The 18,234-nt window shown below is 31.2% G+C and overlaps 1 protein-coding gene across 1 annotated transcript; it reads left to right on the top strand.

The window, feature by feature from the left end:
* The first annotated feature begins 41 nt into the window (after positions 1 to 41).
* Positions 42 to 16,528, top strand: LOC127709267 (uncharacterized). The gene is made up of 8 exons (XM_052214696.1): positions 42 to 146; positions 4,374 to 4,488; positions 5,537 to 5,704; positions 6,375 to 6,449; positions 11,761 to 11,983; positions 12,259 to 12,467; positions 12,950 to 13,110; positions 13,736 to 16,528. The coding sequence occupies exons 1-8, from the start codon at positions 114 to 116 to the stop codon at positions 13,985 to 13,987; spliced, it is 1,236 nt and encodes a 411-aa protein (XP_052070656.1). The 5' UTR covers positions 42 to 113; the 3' UTR covers positions 13,988 to 16,528.
* Positions 16,529 to 18,234: the final 1,706 nt, after the last annotated feature.

Genomic DNA, 18,234 nt, shown 5'->3' with positions numbered 1-18,234 from the left:
TTCGAAAACTATGTTCGTAGCAAGTCGCACTATTTAGTGAACTTTGAACTTTGCGCATTTTCTCGTTCGATATTATTGTGGATCTGATATGGCCGCTGCTTAATAACATTATCATGGCAAAACACATTAATGTGTCAGAATTGAAGGTGAGAGACAAAAGAAGCAAAAGAAAATTAGTTGTAACCTGTATGAAATGTATTTTTATAAATGCTATTTTTACTTTTAGTAATGAAATTTTGAATGCATTGACAAGATTAATTCTAGTCACTTCGGCACCTGGTTAAATCGGCACACTGGTCAAATCGCGACTATGTATCCTTGTATTATGGGTTTTCGTGGTATTTAGAAAGCATTGTGACGTCACAATTCCCATTGAAAAATCATGCATATAGTACGGAAACATATCAGTTTATCACCTGAAGTATCCTCGTGTATTGTATTTTCGACCTACTAACATATTTCTCCGAATTTCCCTTTTATATGTTTGAACATAGACATGCCTAATATTTTGAGAGTCACTAGTATACTTGTGCATAAAATAATTGTATCTGAAATATATTCAATCTTAAATTATTTTTTTATTTGAGTTCATTAGATCGATGGCACGTTTGTTGACAAAAACTAGCGTCTTGTGTTTTCGACCTATCTAAGAAACTGGTCCAAAGTCGGAAATGACATGTCGTACAAAGCCGGAATTGGTTAAAATTCGATGCCAATGTCTATATCAAATTATTTAAATTGCTAGGAGGCGATCAAACTTATGACTTAATGAATTAAATGGTTACATATACAACTTTAAGATAAAAAATATTATTTTGATATCTTTATTTGACTAGTTGTACACATTTCACATGAGGCACTTTGGAAGCAAGTTTGATCTTGTATACGGTCATTTTTTTGTTCAATACTTTAGTGAAGGCATTGTGGAGTGAGTATTGTCTGTAATTTCCACTGACAGACTGTTGTTTCTGTAAATTAAAATTAATCGATATTTTATTTTTTTAGTAAAAAGCTGTAAGGATCATGCAGATTTCCGTATTAAAAATAACTTTAAGTATTACAACTAACCACCTGACAGTCATGTGACTCAATGACCTGGATGTAAACTTCACGTGCAAAAAGTCCCCCTGCCATATTTTTAGAATATTTGTTTATTTTTTATAGATTCTTTTTGAAGGTAAAAATAGTATTAGTAAAAGCGTACAAAAATGTGATATCAAATAATAAAACGTAAATACTTAATTACATTAACTTTACTTGGAACATCTTAACCACCACATGGTATTATTTGATATTGTTACTAATTTTAGCAGCCGAATATGACGTCACGCGGACATGCGCAGCATACGGGAAGTGAATGTAGAATTAGGTCGAAAACGTAAGACGGTCGAAAACACAATACGAGACGATAGTGAAGATGTAGTCAATTCATCTTTTTAGAATCTAAAGGACTAAGGGTAATTTATACACCTTATCGCTATTTGTCCGCCATTACTGGACATCACAAAGGTTCCCGTAAAATTTTGATGTCACAATAAAAAATAACTGACGCCACAATGAAAAAGTGATTGTTGTATGACGTCAATAGTTCAAGTGGTGCAGATTCTCGGGTCAATCAGCGCAGATTTCCAAATAGTGATTGTTTGTACACCAAAATGAAAATAATGTTACATCATTGGTTGAACTTCCATTGTTTAGTAGGTTTCAAACCAATCGCAATGTTTTGGTATACGCTTTTGAAAATATTACCCTTAATTGAGAATGCATTAAATTCTGAAACGGTGAAATTCGGCACCTAGTCAAATCGAGACATGGTTAAATCGGCACCCAAGGAAGTTATTTCCGCACCCATGGTTAACATGATGTTTTGCAAGTAAAATGATCTGTGTTTTCCATATTTTTTCAAAAAAATTTAACTCGATAATGGTGCAAGTAAGTCATTTTGGCCTTTTATTACTCTTTATTTTCAGACATGATTAAATTATCATCAGGGACTCAGTTAGTGGATACACTCACTATAAGTCGTGTAATTTGAATAACCTTTTTTGTATCGCCTATCTTTTTGTTTAATTAAATGAATAATGTTGGCACCAAGATTTTTGTTTACTAGCAATGTGCAGAATACTATCCATATCAGTATATACAATTGTTCACTATCATGACTATACGGACGTGGATAGTATACTGTATGAAATTGTATTTTGCACAAAAAATCCTAAAGGAGAAGGTCCGTTAAGGGCTAATTTCGGCCTAAATTTCGAAGTACATCTGATGAATGATTTTTGACATTTTTGAACATTTAAATGTCTTCTTCAATCGATTCAATATTAGTTTATGTTAAAGATTTGAACAGATTTGGTCACTAGAGACGGTCAAATTCAAGCTTAAATATGAAAAATCAAGTGGCCGCATTCGTGTTCAGTTTCAACATTTATATATATTATGTATTATCGTTAAATATAACATATTTAAATATTAAGAATGAACACAAGTGCGGCCACATCCATTTTAGACAAAAACCGTCTTAAAATTAGCACAAATGCTAAAACTGTGAAAATTTCAATAATTTTGCATGAAAAAAAGACAATGAATGATGCTAGTACCTGACGCATGTCCATTGTATTGTCAAAAACAACCCATATTTATGTAACAAATGTATTTTACTTCCCAATAAATAGCTAAAAGTTTACATTTTAACAACTTTGTAAAAAAGCTATCTTATGGGGCCAAAAAGGGGTCTAACCAGGCCTACTCCTTTCACGATTTTTTTCAATTTTTGACTTCAACAGGACCTGCAACCGGAAGTAGTCGTTTCCCAGGTGTATTTCAATAATAAACACAAGCAGTAGTTATATGCCCACTGGTTTACACTATTTTTGGAAGTTTTAGTTTTACGCCTCAGAACTTCGCGTGTCAGACATCAAAGGGAAGCCCACCCCTCAAAAAACCAAGTTTTATCCAATTTCAATTCCCTAAGTTGGTATTTGAGCTCAAAATGAACATTATACCTGAGAAACATGACATTAAATAGCGTAAGGTTGAGGGAACATGCATAAACTTGAAATTAATGTCCTACAGTTGACCTCTAAAAGTATGGAGAGCCATTGGATGCAAATAACGGTATTTTGCGTAAGACCGTAATATTACGGTCCCCGCATGGTAAGGGTTAATATGTAAAATATATCAATTATTTGGAATTTCACCAAGGTAACATGTCAATGGGTCAGCAATTTTCATCTTACGATTACATACATTGTATTTTTATAGGCCTCTATATGCTGTTTTCATCTTTATTATTTTTAATAAAAGTAAAAATAAAAAATTGTTTATGTAAATTGTTATTAACTGAGAAATACATGTACATGTATATGAATGTAGTGATTCCTAGAGGAGGTTTTGGGGTGATATGCTTGCCCTTTTTAAGTCCTCTACCGACAAAGTCGGTAGGGGACTTTAGGTTTGCACTCCATCTGTCTGTCTGTCTGTCAGTCTGGCAAATCAGTTTTCCACACTTTTTTCTTCGTGTTTGAAGAATTTGAATTGATATTTGGTGTATTGTTTAATCATGGTAGGTTACAGATCAAGTTTGTATTTTGTTCCGGTCTGATGATTTTGTGCAGAGTTATGGTCCTTGAACTTAGAAAATTCACTCAAATAATCAGTTTTCCGCACTTTTTTTTGTCATGCTTGAAGATATTGATTTGATGATTGGTATATAGTTTTATCATGACAAGTTACAGATCAAGTTCAAATTTTGTTCCGGTCTAATGATTGTAAGATGTGTGCCTTCATTCTTTTTAGTTTAGGAACCTAGCCTATGATAATAGTGGCCTCAAAGACCAACTGGGACCTTGGTAAATGGTAAATGTTAAAACGGACTTGTTTCATATTTTTCATATCAGGGCCTTTTATAGACAACTATACGGTATGGGTTTTTCTCATTGTTGAAGGCCGTACGGTTGCCTATAATTGCTTACATCCACTTTATTTGAACTTTGGTGGATAGTTGTCTCATTGGCAATCATACCACATCTCTTTATTTTTATATTACCTGTATGTCCTGTTTTTGGCTAAGAGGGTTATTATATATTGATTGATTGTTGGTTACTTATAATTAACGTCCAGTTATTATTTTATACAATTCTTATATCATGTTTATAGTATATTCAGGTCTGAATTTTGTAAATTTTAACTAGTTAACATGGTTAAAGTCATTTTCATTTGTAGGCTTGGTACATCAGATACCTGTATAAAGATTTAGTTTACAATGTATTTGGTGAGATTTCATTTTTAGAAATTCAATTACTTGATTTTTTAAAAGTTCGCTGTAGATGTACCTTTAAAACCCAATTAAGGTTGAAGATTTTTTTTAGGGATTTGATTGGTGGGTGCAGTTCAGAGATCCATATGATACCATAGAGAAACATGCCTCTTTCCTTGGAGTAGAAATAGTTGGTTTTACAGGAACTCTGCTTACCCTTATACATGGTAAGTGTAAATATGATTGGTTTTACAGAAGCTTTGCTTACCCTTACATATATGATCATATATGGTTAGTGTAAATATGATTGATTTACAGAAGCTTTGCTTACATTTCATCATTTGTACAAATGAACATGTTTCTAAATGAAAACTTGTAAGAGTTTGTATATAAATATACCTCTCTAGCTCTTTTATGATTTATACTTTCCCTGGATTGTTGATATTCTTCTTTAATCAATATTGGTTTTTTTTTATCGCTGTTCTTCATCATGTTCATTGTTGAATTTTGAATTCAAATTCCCTAGCTGTCTTCCGATTTCGATATAGTTATGTCACAAAAAAGCAATCCTGCCAGATGACATCACATAGAAACAACATGATCTTTTTTGCAGGTCATTGAAATAGATATATAAAGCTTAACAACATATAGTTAAATAATCATTAGAGAAACAAATTTCACCACCGTATCTTGTTTGATATGATTGTTTCTTCTGTCTCTGCAGAGATGAAAATTAAATGAGAAAGCCTCACACTTTAAATTTAAGAGACTTTTCTTATTTCACCCTATGCATAAGTAGAATCTATATTTAACAGTAAATCTTTACTGGCATAATTAAAAAGTTCTAGAATACTACATATGAATGAAAACCTTCAAAAGAGATGTTGGATAAATATTAGCAACCCCAAAACATTTAAATAAAACAAGAAAAAAACATGTGGCGGTAACCATACTTTCTTCAAGGAAAGACACACATTAAAGCTAGCTATAAATCGCTGAAGTCTTAGAAAAAGGCAATTGTGAATTAAATATATATTTAGATTTGTTATTCATTGACATCTTAGGTGTCTTTACATTAAAGTGCTTCAATCATATAAGTGAAAGCTATTATATATATACATATATACCCAAATTTGTTGGTTTGCTTTTATTGATCTAATGCTGTGTATAATTGAAGACCATTTTCTTTATTTTACATGTCCGAAATGTATTTAATCTGTTCTTAAATCATAATGCAGATTTATAAGGAATAACTTTTTATTTTAATTATTTCAGCTATAAGAAATGGTGGTAGATTTCGATGGTTATGGTTGGCAACCCTTTTACATGGAATAACAGTGGAATGTGTTTCTTATTTTATACCAGATATTGATAATTTCTGGCATGCCCAAGGTGTGGTAACCTTCCTCGGACTCAGGCTTCCACTATACATTGCTTTAATATGTAAGTGTTTTAATAACTTTCAACAACAAAAAACAAAATCTTAATGTTCATGTGTTTGTTTGGTTTTCAATTTTTTTTCCTAGTCTGTCTAACTGTCAACATTTGGGTATGATCTGTGGTTAAAGATTTTCAAATTTGAATAATTTTGTCAAACCATATTATGAACATAATCTTCATAATCAAGACATACATGTAGCACTCTGAGCAAAATTTTGTTCTTTTTTCTTTTTCATTTTTCTGATAAATGCCATAAAATGGACTGAGCTTCTGCAATCACCTCTACACCTTAAAACTGACAGCAGCAGTTGAAGGTGAGATGCAGGGTTCCATAGAACCCTTTGCAGATTTTTGTGTAAATATTTTTTTTTATCAGTTCTTTCATTATTAAGTATGCAGTCATCAACTGCTAAAGCTTCTAAATGGATTACTCTGAAATTACGTCATGTCTTTGTGGAGTGTAGTCTTATGATTTGCCTTTTTTGTGTGCAGAATCAGAACTGAAGTGCATGGATACTTAAGCAGTTTACCATCTACCAGTAATTCAAGTAAATCAGTCATTATTCTGCACAAATACAATTTCTTTGCAGGAAAACTGGAAAAGGGAGATAAGGGTGAATATCATAATGTTTGTAACATTGTAATACATTAGTGTACTTTTCCTTAATTACAGATCCATACTTTATATATACAGCCTCTGTAGCAGTATCACACATGAGGTTACCCTGGTGGGGAGAACCATTTGCAGGTTTGTTAAAACTAGAATAACATTGACTGATACTATAACCTGTACTTTCATTATTTAAGGATATGGTCTGCTATTTTTAAAAAATGTACTTACATGTAATTTGAATGGAAAGTGGTTGTGGGAATAAAGATGTCTTTCAACCTTCTCATACATTTGTTTTAATTGAAAATATGTTGAAAAATTATTGTTTAAGGCTTTATGATATAAATGTAAATATCTTTGAAATCTAAGCATATTTATGTGAACTGTAATTTGACGGTGTAATGATTTCTTAACATGAGAAATTTTCAATGTTATAAAGATTGGTGTAAGAAGGCTTACAGTGGAATCCCATGTGTCCGCTCGGCTGGTGATATCGCGCATTACCTAATTTCATCATATCGGCAATGTAACAAAACAGAATCGTTCCTGTAATTGTTTTTGTCTTCCGAAGGGACGAAAAAGAATAAAATTGATAACTTCAAGCATAAATTCATAATTGCAATCCCATGATTAACCATATTTAGCCATTTTCCATTAAAGATAAAATTGTTTTCATTTAAAGTCCAATTTTTATTAAAAAGAAATAAATTTTGCTCTGCATCCTTGGAACTCTATTTGGTTAAAACTGAACTATATTTTGTAGCATAAAATATTTCCTGTATTCAAAATAAGCTATTTTTAGAAGGCATGCACGAAATCACTAGATATTAGAAGAACTGTTAAAATAGTGGTTACATAAAATCTTGAGGGTGAAACCATACATAAAGAAGATTTCATGAAATTAAAGTATGTCATGAATTTTTTCACACAATATTATCTGCTTATTGGTTTTATGAGATTACCAAAGTGAAACCAAAAGTATTAGGTGCGTGGATACACCGAACTGCACTGTAACTCTATATATATTGAAAGATATAATGCAATACCCAAAGGTAACACACTTTTTAAATTGGCAAATTGATCAAAGCAGAAAATGACTGATTTCCTCATTAACAATACTATAAAGAAGACAACCTTAATGTGAAACAATTTATGCAAGGATATTAAGGTCGTTTTGAATTACCGTCTTTAGTTGTGTAATGTATGCATTTTTTTACCCCCAAAAAGTAGTTGGTAGAGTGGTGCGTATTATACACAGCTATAGACAGTTTTTGATTTTTTTTTTTTATATATATATATTAATAGCGTTTTTAGCTCACCTGTCCACAGGGCCATGTGAGCTTATGCCATCACTTGGCATCCGTCATCGTCTGTGATTGTCGTCTTCTGTCGTTGTCGTAAACTATTTCAAGAATCTTCTCCCCTGAAACTACTGGGCCAAATACCTTCAAACTTTAACTGAACGTTCCTTAGGGTATCTAGTTTTTAAATTGTATCCAAAGTTATGATCCACCAAACATGGCCACCATGGCTAAAAATAGAACATAGGGGTCAAATGCAGTTTTTGGCTTATATCTCAAAAAACTAAAGCATTTAGAGCAAATCTGACAGAGGTAAAAATGTTCAATAGGTCAAGATCTATCAGCCCTGAAATTTTCAGATGAACCAAACAACCCATTGTTGAGCCAAGTAAGATCTACAAAAAAGTTTATATGTCCAAAATTTTACACAATTTGTTCATCATGTTTGCTAACATTTAAAAATCTTCTCCTCTGAAACTACAGGGGCTAATACTTCTTAACTTTAACTGAATGTTCCTTAGGGTAACTGGCTTATAAATTGTATCTGAAGTTTTGATCCATTAACAAACATGGCTGCCATGGCTAAAAATAGAACATAGGGGTCAAATGCAGTTTTTGGCTTTTATCTCAAAAACTATAGCAGTTAGAGCAAAAGTGACAAGTGATGAATAAGTCAAAATCTATCTACTATGAAATTTTCAGACCAATTGGACCACCCATTGTAGGGTTACTGTCCGAAATAGTTTATTTTTATGAAATTTTACTGTTTTTGGTTATTTTCTTTAATATTGTAAGAGATAGAGAGAAAGTGTAAAAGGAAAATATGTTCTGCTAAGTAGGATCTAAAAATAAGTCAAATGATCAAAATAGTCAATTGACTCCTTAAGGAGTTATTGCCCTTGAAACGTTTATTTGTTACATTTTTTCGTGCAAGTCTATTACTTTTTCAAAAATCATCTTCTCTGAAACTACTTGGCCAAATACTTCCAAACTTTAACTGAATGTATTTAGTTTGTAAATTGTATTCCAAGTTTTGATCCATCAACAAACATTGCCGCCATGGCTAAAAATGGAACATAGGGGACAAAACCAGTTTTTGGCTTATATCTCAAAAACTACAGCAGTTAGAGCAAAAGTGAAAGGGAGTTAAAGTGATAAATGGGTCATGATCTATCTGTTATGAAATTTCCAGACAAGTTCGACAACCCATTGTTGGGTTACTGTTGGAAATAGTTTATTTTTATTAAATTTTACTGTTTTTGGTTATTTTCTTTAATATTATAATAGATAGAGAGAAAGTATAAATGGCATTAAATGTTCAGCTAAGTAAGATCTACAAATAAGTCAACATGATCAAAATAGCCAATTGACCCCTTAAGGAGTTATTGCCCTTAAATCGTTATTTTTTTTTCCAATTTTTGTGAGTCTTAATTACTTTTTCAAAAATCTTCTCTGAAACTTCTTGGCCAAATACTTAAAAATTTAATTGAATGTTCCTTAGGGTATCTAGTTTATAGATTGTATTCGGGGATTTGATCCATTCAAAAACATGGCAGCTGTTTCTAAAAATAGAACATAGGGGTCAAATATGGTTTTGGCTTTCATCTCAAAAACTAAAGCAGTAAGAGCAAAACTGATATAGGTGAAAGTGTTAAACCTGTACCTGTCAAGTAATCTTCAGACCAATAGGACAACTTATTGTTGGGTTACTGTCCAGAAATAGTAAATTTTTAGGAAATTTTACAGTTTTGGGTTATGTATTATCTTTAATATTATTATAGAAAGAGAGAAAGTGTAAATGACAAAATTGTTCAGCAAAGTAAGGTCTACAAATAAGTCAATTGCCTGAAACTGAAATTACAGGTGAGTGATATCAGGCTCTCATGAGCCTCTTGTTTTCTTCATTATAGTATATGTTCAAGACGTTATTTCTTTTATTTCTTTATATGAAATTAAAAAAAAAGTTTTTTTCCTTCTATAATAAATACACAAGTACTGGAGTGAGCTTAAAATATAATTAAGGATTAAGTATGGGTATGTAGCAATTGAATAATCATGTCAACTTTTGACAGGTGTTCAATATAATAACCTCAGGCAGTGCTCTAAATCAACATGATCAATGAAAAGGAAATATCGGTTTAAAGAGTCATTAATTTTAATTACTGCTAATCAAATTTGAAAATGTTTGGGGTCTAATTTCTTTTGTTCCATATCATTTTAATTATTTCCTTATAATATTTGTACAGTGCATCAGCTTGGACAAGCTTAGACAAACATTGATTTCAAAAGGGATCTTAATTAATTTCTTAACTTTTATGAAACTAATAAATGTTAATTACATGATAAAAGGGTAAACCATAACTTTTATGAAACTAATAAATGTTAATTACAGGATAAAAGGGTAAACCATTTAATTGTTTGTGGCTTTAAAATTATTTGATTGAACAATCAATCTTACTATTTTTATCTTTTAATAGACTTAAATGCAGATTAAATACATGGGTCAATTGGTCCCTATTAAAGGCTTTTTACAGTGAACTAGTCTTTAAAAAAAAAATATTTATATTTAAATTTTAACTTTCTATGTCTTTTTTTTTACTTTTTTACATTTTCAATTTTTTTTTTTTTTTAAACTTTTTTTAACACTTTTTATCACGTTTTTGGAGGGATGAATAGGGGTGCATATAATACACTACTGCGTACTATACACAGCTAAATACGGTAAATAGAAATTTTTGTTTACATTTTAAACTAAAGTTCATTACTTTCATAAGTCTCCAGAGTTCAATTTTGTTATGCCTCCGCCGTAGGGGTGGGGGCATTAAGTTTTACCCTTGTCCTTCTGTACGTACGTACGTACGTACGTCCATATGTATGTCCGTCCGTACTTCCCAAAATTGGTTTCCATTCTCTAACTTGAGTTTGCCTCAACCAAATGTTATGAAACTTATACACAATGCTTATTACCACAAAACACAGATCAAGTATGAATTTTGGTGGCGTCACTTTAACTGTTCTAGAGTTATGCCCTTTATAAATGGAAAAATTGCAAAATTTTTTTGTTTCCGTTCTCTTACTTAAGTTTGCTTCAACCGAATGTTATGAAACTTATACACAATGCTTATTACCACAAAACACAGATCAAACAGTTCTAGAGTTATGCCCCTTTATAAATGGAAAAATTGCAAAATTTTAATTTCTTTTAAATATTAAGTAATTTTTAAAATTGGAGTTATCTTCCTTTTTCCATGATTATAGTTGAATCAACTTCAATCAATGCTTTATACAATGCAATGTGTAATTTTGACTTCCAATGATAAAACACAGATGAAGTTGAATTTGGGTAGTGTCACTTTAACCATTATTGAGTTATGCCCCTTTATAAATTGAAAGATTGCAAAATTTTTAGTTTCCATTCTGTAACTTAAGTTTGCCCTAACCAAACATTATGAAATCTATACACAATATTCATTACCACAAAACTAAGATCAAGTACAAATTTTTTGTTTCCGTTTTCTAACTTTAGTTTGCCTCAACCAAATGTTATGAAACTTATACACAATGCTTATTACTACAAAATACAGATTAAATACGAAATTTGGTGGTGAAACTTTTACCATTCTTGAGTTATGTCCCTTTATAAACATAAAAATTGCTGAATTTTTTAGTTTGTCTCAACCAAATGTTATAAAACTTATACACAACCGTCTAGAGTTATGCGTGTTTACAAATAGAAAAATTGCTGAATTTTTAGTTTCTGTTCTCTACTTAAGTTAGCCTCAACCAAATGTTATGAGACTTACACACAATGCTTATTACCACAAAACTCAGATCAAGTTCATATTTGGGTAGCGTCACTTCTACCGTTCTTCAGTTTTGTCCCTTTATAACTATATGATATGCAAGCGGGAGCATCATCTGTGTCCACATGTGGACACTATCCACATTTATTTTATCATAAACTGTTAGATTGAACAAAAGATGTTTTGATTTTTCTTAACTCTGTGCAGTCATTATGTTAAATCTCATAATCATGAATCACTAAGTTTCCCTACTGTTGAGATTTGACACAACATTGATCAGATTTATTTCTCATACCCAAATATTAAGCTATCTGTGTACTGACTTTGTTTTATTTTATATTGCAGTTGGTGTATCAGTTGTATTCATAGACTTGCCTTATGACATCATGGGTATAAAGTCATTATGGTGGACCTGGCATGACACTGATCCTAACATTTACGATCGTCATTATTGGGTACCATGGACAAGCTATTACTTTCATGCAACATTTGCTTGTGGATTCACATTTGTATTCCATGGAATAAGAAAACTTCTGGATAATCAAACAGAAAAATGGGTCTCATCAAGGTGAGGGAGGTTGTAAGTTTTCTTTATTGACCCTTCAAATTTTGGTAATTGCTATTTCATTAAAATGGATTTTGGAGGGTAGCAAGGGACTATAAACTATCACACCCAGTGTTATTTGGATATTTGAGGTACTAGTTAATGTACAGGGTCTGTGGTTAAGTTAAAAAAGACTAAACATTTATTATCCACATCTTGGAATTGTTAAAGCTGGTAGGCAAAATCTGTCATTCTTGTAGTCTAAATACCATTAATAGCAACAGTATTTTTTATTTCAGTTTTTCTAAGGAGCTTCTCACATGTGTATTAACTGGACTTCTTGGTATGCCATTAGGAGTTTTACAATTTTTACCAATTTACCATCCTCTCCATGATACCAACAAGTTACACTCAGAAGTTTGTGTTGCTCTGCTGTTTGCTGTCTATGTTATGATTATATGGTCTGCAGACAGATCTAAATCTGAAAGCAAACCAACAGATAGGAAAAGTAAGTATATTGTGTGATAAGTAGTATATATATATAGCAAAAAAATGTATGAAAATCTGGTCTGAAGTAACAAGTACAGATGGTCATAAGTGATTTACTCCAGAGGGGTTAAACTAAACAATAATTGAGAAAAACTCATTACAGATACCAGGTTATAAATGGAATGCCATACAAGTGTTTCATCTACATAAGAATCATCAGTGGCACTCTAATCAAAACAGTTAAACATACTTTAAAACATTGAATAAAATTCATGTATTACTAATATGGGTTTGAGTGGAATTCTTTGATATTGCATAGATTCAATACTGCATATGGTATTGATAATATGATGGCGTGATTAATGATGGCATAAAAAATATAATTACATTTGTGTATTATTTCTGATTACTTTATTGGGTAACATTTAAGTCATGAACAACATAGACTATGCTATAAATATATCAAATGTTAATTGATTAACCTAGAGAGTTTTATTTTAGATAAATACAGAAGTGAGATCCTGCTTCATTTAATCCTCCATTACGGATTCTACATCGTTCTTGTATTCATATCTAAACCAGAAAATAATGTAGTCACAGGTCTCCATGAACCTGTAGGAGCTTGTCAGGAAACTGTACCCGTCTATACAGCATTTGGTCATGTAAGTTTTATGTCTCTTATAAACATGTATGTATTATAAACTATGTCAAAGTATTTTTTTTAAATTGGCTACATGTGTATTTCGTAAAGTAAGTACTGCAATTAAAAAGCAAACTCGTTGTTCTGAGACAGAGTTATTGAAATCCCATAGCATGAATTTGTGTGAATAAATTCAGTGTATAGATATTCTGACACTATGAGAAGGAGTAGAATACATGTAGGTGATAGAACAACATTCTTTATAATTGCTTTATAATGGCTTTGTCTTCAGTTACTGTGGTCATTTAACATATGAACCATCAAAAAGTACATTTCAAGTGATTGGAAAATTTTATGCTAAAAAGTTCTGCCATAATGACATTTGATAAGCCAATCACTCAAATAAGATGGTTAAAAGGTTTTCATTATTCATCAACTTTTCTCTAGCAATGGCTGAAATGTTTCCTGGTAGATAAGATTGAGAAAATGAATTCAAAATACATCTTGAAAAAATGTTTTGGTCTATTGGTATTGTGAAAGGGCAGAGCCTCTTTGATAAGCACAATACTAGAAATGCAGGGTCTATATTTGTTTGTTTGAATTTTTATTCAAAGTGAACATGCTTAAAATTCTATTATATATTTCAGGTGTTAGCAAAGAATAAATATTTATGTTTGGACCACTACGATGAAGCCATTTTTGACTTTCACTGTGTGAAGAATTTACCAAAGCCTGGCACAGACTATTATACAATTTGTGGAACAAAATTTCCTAACCATGCTGAATATATTGCAGTTATTTGTGGTGTATGTACATTTGGATTTTTTTGGTTTTTCCAGATTATGACACAATCATACAGCCTTCCTAGAACAACACCAAAGAAAGTCAAACAGAATTAACTTGTTTACTATAATATTCCAATGAATATGTTATGGTTACTAGTCAAAAACTGTATGTTCAAATCTTCCCCTTTAAAATTACTGCTCCATTGTACCATTCATTATATTGTATGGTGCTGTGTTTTTTGTCTGTCTATAGACAATTTGATTCCCAGCTATAACTTTTATTCAAGTTAACCATTTCTTGTTAGATTTTGTCACAAAAATAAAAGCATTGATTTTTGAGATGCTAGTCACACCTTTTATTAAAGGTGAATAGGGTTATACATGTTGTCTTTACAAATATCAGTGTAGAATATGTTTTCATCAGACAGTTAGTCTGTTGATTTTTTTTTATTAGCAAAATCATGTAAGAATATTTTAAGCTTTACAGAAAAGTCTTTTAGAGCTTTACTACCAGAAGCTGTAGTTCTATCAAAAATCACCTGACTTAGCTTTATTCTTTTCTGGAATATTTTGTATTTTTGAGAATTAAAACTCAAGCTTATAAAATAAAAGCTTTTGTTGAAAATGTTTGTATGGTTATTTATGCTTTAATGATGTCTTCTTGACATAAATCATTTAAGTTGTTGGCACATTTGGTGTAGTTATAATATAAAAGTGCTGAATTAATACAATGTGCTGGAAAATAATTTTTTTTTGAATGATAGAAGTTACCCTGCCATAAATCTTTGAGATTATTGATGTAAATATATGAGTTTTGTTAAAATTATATGTTTTCAGAAAATGATAATGTGAATAAAAAAGGGGTATGGGATAGATGCCATTGAGACATTATACACAGCTATAAACATCTTCGTCATTTGGTCCTGGGTGGAGAGTTGTCTCATTGGCAATCATACCACATATTCTTATTTTTATATAAAATTAATATACAGATGGCATCTTTTAAGGGCATACGATACAGTTACAGGGGAGGTAATGACGTTGCTAACGTAAAATGTTATTTTTCGCGACATCAAACTGTGACATATCGGGAAAAGATGCATTTTTCGACTGATTTTTATCATTCAGACTGATTTAACTTGAAAACGAGTTTATGGACCCCTCTTTTTAAAAATGACATTTGGCTTGATTATGTATAAAGAATATTTTTGCCAATTTTTATAAACAAATCACAGATGAATTTTTTTTAAAATTAGATAGCTATACAGCAAAAAATGCCATTTTTTGACTAAAATCATGAAAATATGAATAAATAGATTATTTCCAAAGAAGTGTTACACAAATCCAAAGCACAATCCTGTAGAGAAGATATTACAGATGTATTTACAAAAGTCTGCTTGCGTTTATCTTTTGAAACAAAAAAGTTAGGTATGTCTTTCCAAAGGATAGACATTTCAAAGAAACCGAAATTTCCAGTAAATGTCTAAAATTTCGACCCCATTTATCTCTAAAAGTAGCACATGAAGGTATAATTTTTATAACATATTTGAATTGACTAGGTGAAAAACAGCTTGTATGCAAACTTTAGTCAAAAATTCACCGTGGGATCAAAACTGTATCGTATGCCCTTAATCAGGCATTTACTTTATATTATTATCTCTAGTTAGCCCTTACAAATGACAAAGTTTGTAATAATTCAATAGAGATGAGTTATTCTGAATAAAGGAATTTTAACTCTGTGAGTGAACAACTAATGAAAAGAGACAACCTCTGGGCAATAATTTTATTTGTGTCAATGACAAATGGTCTATTTTTGCTATGTTATTGATACAATCATCTGCATTACATGCAAGCTGAAATGCAAGGAAAAAAGTAAAGTCACAACCCTGTTCAGAGAGTTTGTATCATAAATATCTTGTTTGTGAAATGTTTATTGATTTAAAAGGCAAAATGCTTAACAAATTTTACCACTTTTGCAAAAGTAGTTGGAATTAAAAAGAAAGAAATCAAGATTTACAGTAGGAAAAATAAAATGCCAACATGTACATTAAAACAGTGGAATTTGTAGTGAAATTTTTAGAAAGATATTGGATGCTTGTTCATACATGCATGATAATTTCATTAAACATCTATGTTGTTGTTTGAAATATAAAATATATGTTGTGTTGTGTTGTGTTGTTGTAGTTATAGTTTTATGTTTCTTGTTACTGATGCAAATTGCAACAAAGGGTCACCTTTCTTTGTTTTGACTATAACCAATCAGAATATATATTCTCAAAAACCCTAGTGAGCATCTGTATTACATGGTGCATGGAAATATAAGCATACATGCAGATATATTTAGTGGAATAAATTAGCTGCCTATTAAAAGTAAGTTAATGTGACAGAATTTTTGTATTATTTGGCAACTTTTACAACTTTTTTAGTTTGTTTATTAAAAACTTAACTCATTAAAGACATCATAACATCATATGTTTCATCAAGTAAAATAAGTGTGGTGTAGTGAAATAATGGTACCATCCATGCTTGATTGAGAAAACCGTATATTTTAAAATGTATGTACATGTTTTCTAATGATTGAATATGGGATCTAGTTATTTACATTGTAATATCCTGTTGATAATACAGTATAAATAAATAAATACTGAATTTGGATATTGAATATTGTTTTAATGTTGACCAATAGTTTAATGGGAAAGTTGGATATCGTTGATTCATTTGAACCCTCTAATGGGAAAGTTGAATATCGACGATTCATTTGAACTCTTAAATGGGAAAGTGTGATATCGTCTATTCGTTTGCACCCTCTAATGGGAAAGTTGGATATCGTCTATTCATTTGGACCCTCTAATGGGAAAATTGAACCCTGAACAGTTGAGCAAGTATGGACACAACATTTAAGCTTAAAACAGCTCTGAATTTGGATTGTGATTGAATATTTGACACAGCATAGGTTTGTGACACAAAATGAATGTGGTCAAAGAACTGAAAAATTTGAAATTTGACATTTACCTTTATGGTCCAATATCCAAAATCTAAGTACATTGTTAAAATCAGCATATCAAAGAACACCAAGAATTCAATTTTAGATGAAATCAAACAAAAGTTTAATTTAGGACCCTTTGGACCTCAATGTGGACCAGTTTGATAAAGGAGCCCAAAATCCAAAATCTCTAAATACATGGTTAGATTCAGCATTTCAAAGAACCCTATAAATTCAATTTTATTTGAAATCAAACAAAGTTTAATTTTGGACTCTGATTTGGACCAACTTGAAAACTGGGCCCAAAAATCCAAAATTTAAATACAGATTTAGATTCAGCATTTGAAAGAACCCTATATACATGTATATATTCAATTTATGTTGAAATGAAACTCAGTTTAATTTTGGAAACCCGATTTGGACCAACTTGAAAACTGGGCCCAAAATCAAAAAAAAATCTGTCACTCCAATTATAATTTTGTTAGTTGATAATTACCACATGTTTGTTATCTTGATAAAAGGTAGAAATTATTGTATGAATAAATTAATATTAAATACATTGTCCTAATCCAAATACATGTACAAATGTGTATATTTAGTTAATTGTAAAAATCTATTATACAAATTGTGTGTAGTTTTATAGGAAGAATAAAAATAGATTATTATCTAATGAAAATGATATTTGCAAATCTGGACCCCCAAACAGGATCAAGTAAAAAATATTTGCAAATCTGGACCCCCAAACAGGATCAAGTAAAAATTAAACATTAACACACAACAAAAAGAAAATACCACATAACAACAGGCCATAATCTTGCCGGCGAAATGACGATTTAAGTCGCCAAAGAATTTTGAAAATCGCTAAATCTCGCCGGCCGACTGACTTCATAGCGAAGTCAAATCGCTATCAAAATCGGTAAAAGGGAGACAACTTGTGATTGACAAGTCTCACAGGTAAAAAAATGGCAGCTGACAAGGAAAATCGAGATTTTCTAAACGACCCAGGACTAATACTATAAACGATCAAATTAGATAAATACAACGGCGACTTTGAACATCCTCGGATATAACTTTCAAAACTGTTCAAACGGAATACTGACCGCCTGTTTAAGTTATCGTTTTACGATGATTTTAATCTGAGGATGTTGCGTAATCACTCAGCTGATTTGTTTTATTTTTATTACCTACACGAGTCGATCAATTTTACTATTCGGTAGGTAAAGGGTGGAAACTAAAGGTAGATTTATTATATTCATTGAATAAAAATTGAAATAAAGAAGGTAGAAAAACAGCTGATGGATAATGTGATTGCAAACGTACGACACTCGACAAGATAGTACTCGGCAGTGGATTTTTTCTCATGACCACTTCGTTGATA

The sequence above is a fragment of the Mytilus californianus genome, unplaced genomic scaffold (assembly GCF_021869535.1).
Source record: "Mytilus californianus isolate M0D057914Y unplaced genomic scaffold, xbMytCali1.0.p SCAF_7, whole genome shotgun sequence".
Taxonomy (NCBI): Eukaryota; Metazoa; Mollusca; class Bivalvia; order Mytilida; family Mytilidae; genus Mytilus; species Mytilus californianus.
The sequence above is the reverse complement of the archived record's forward strand: the minus strand, read 5'-3'. Positions and strand labels throughout refer to the sequence as shown.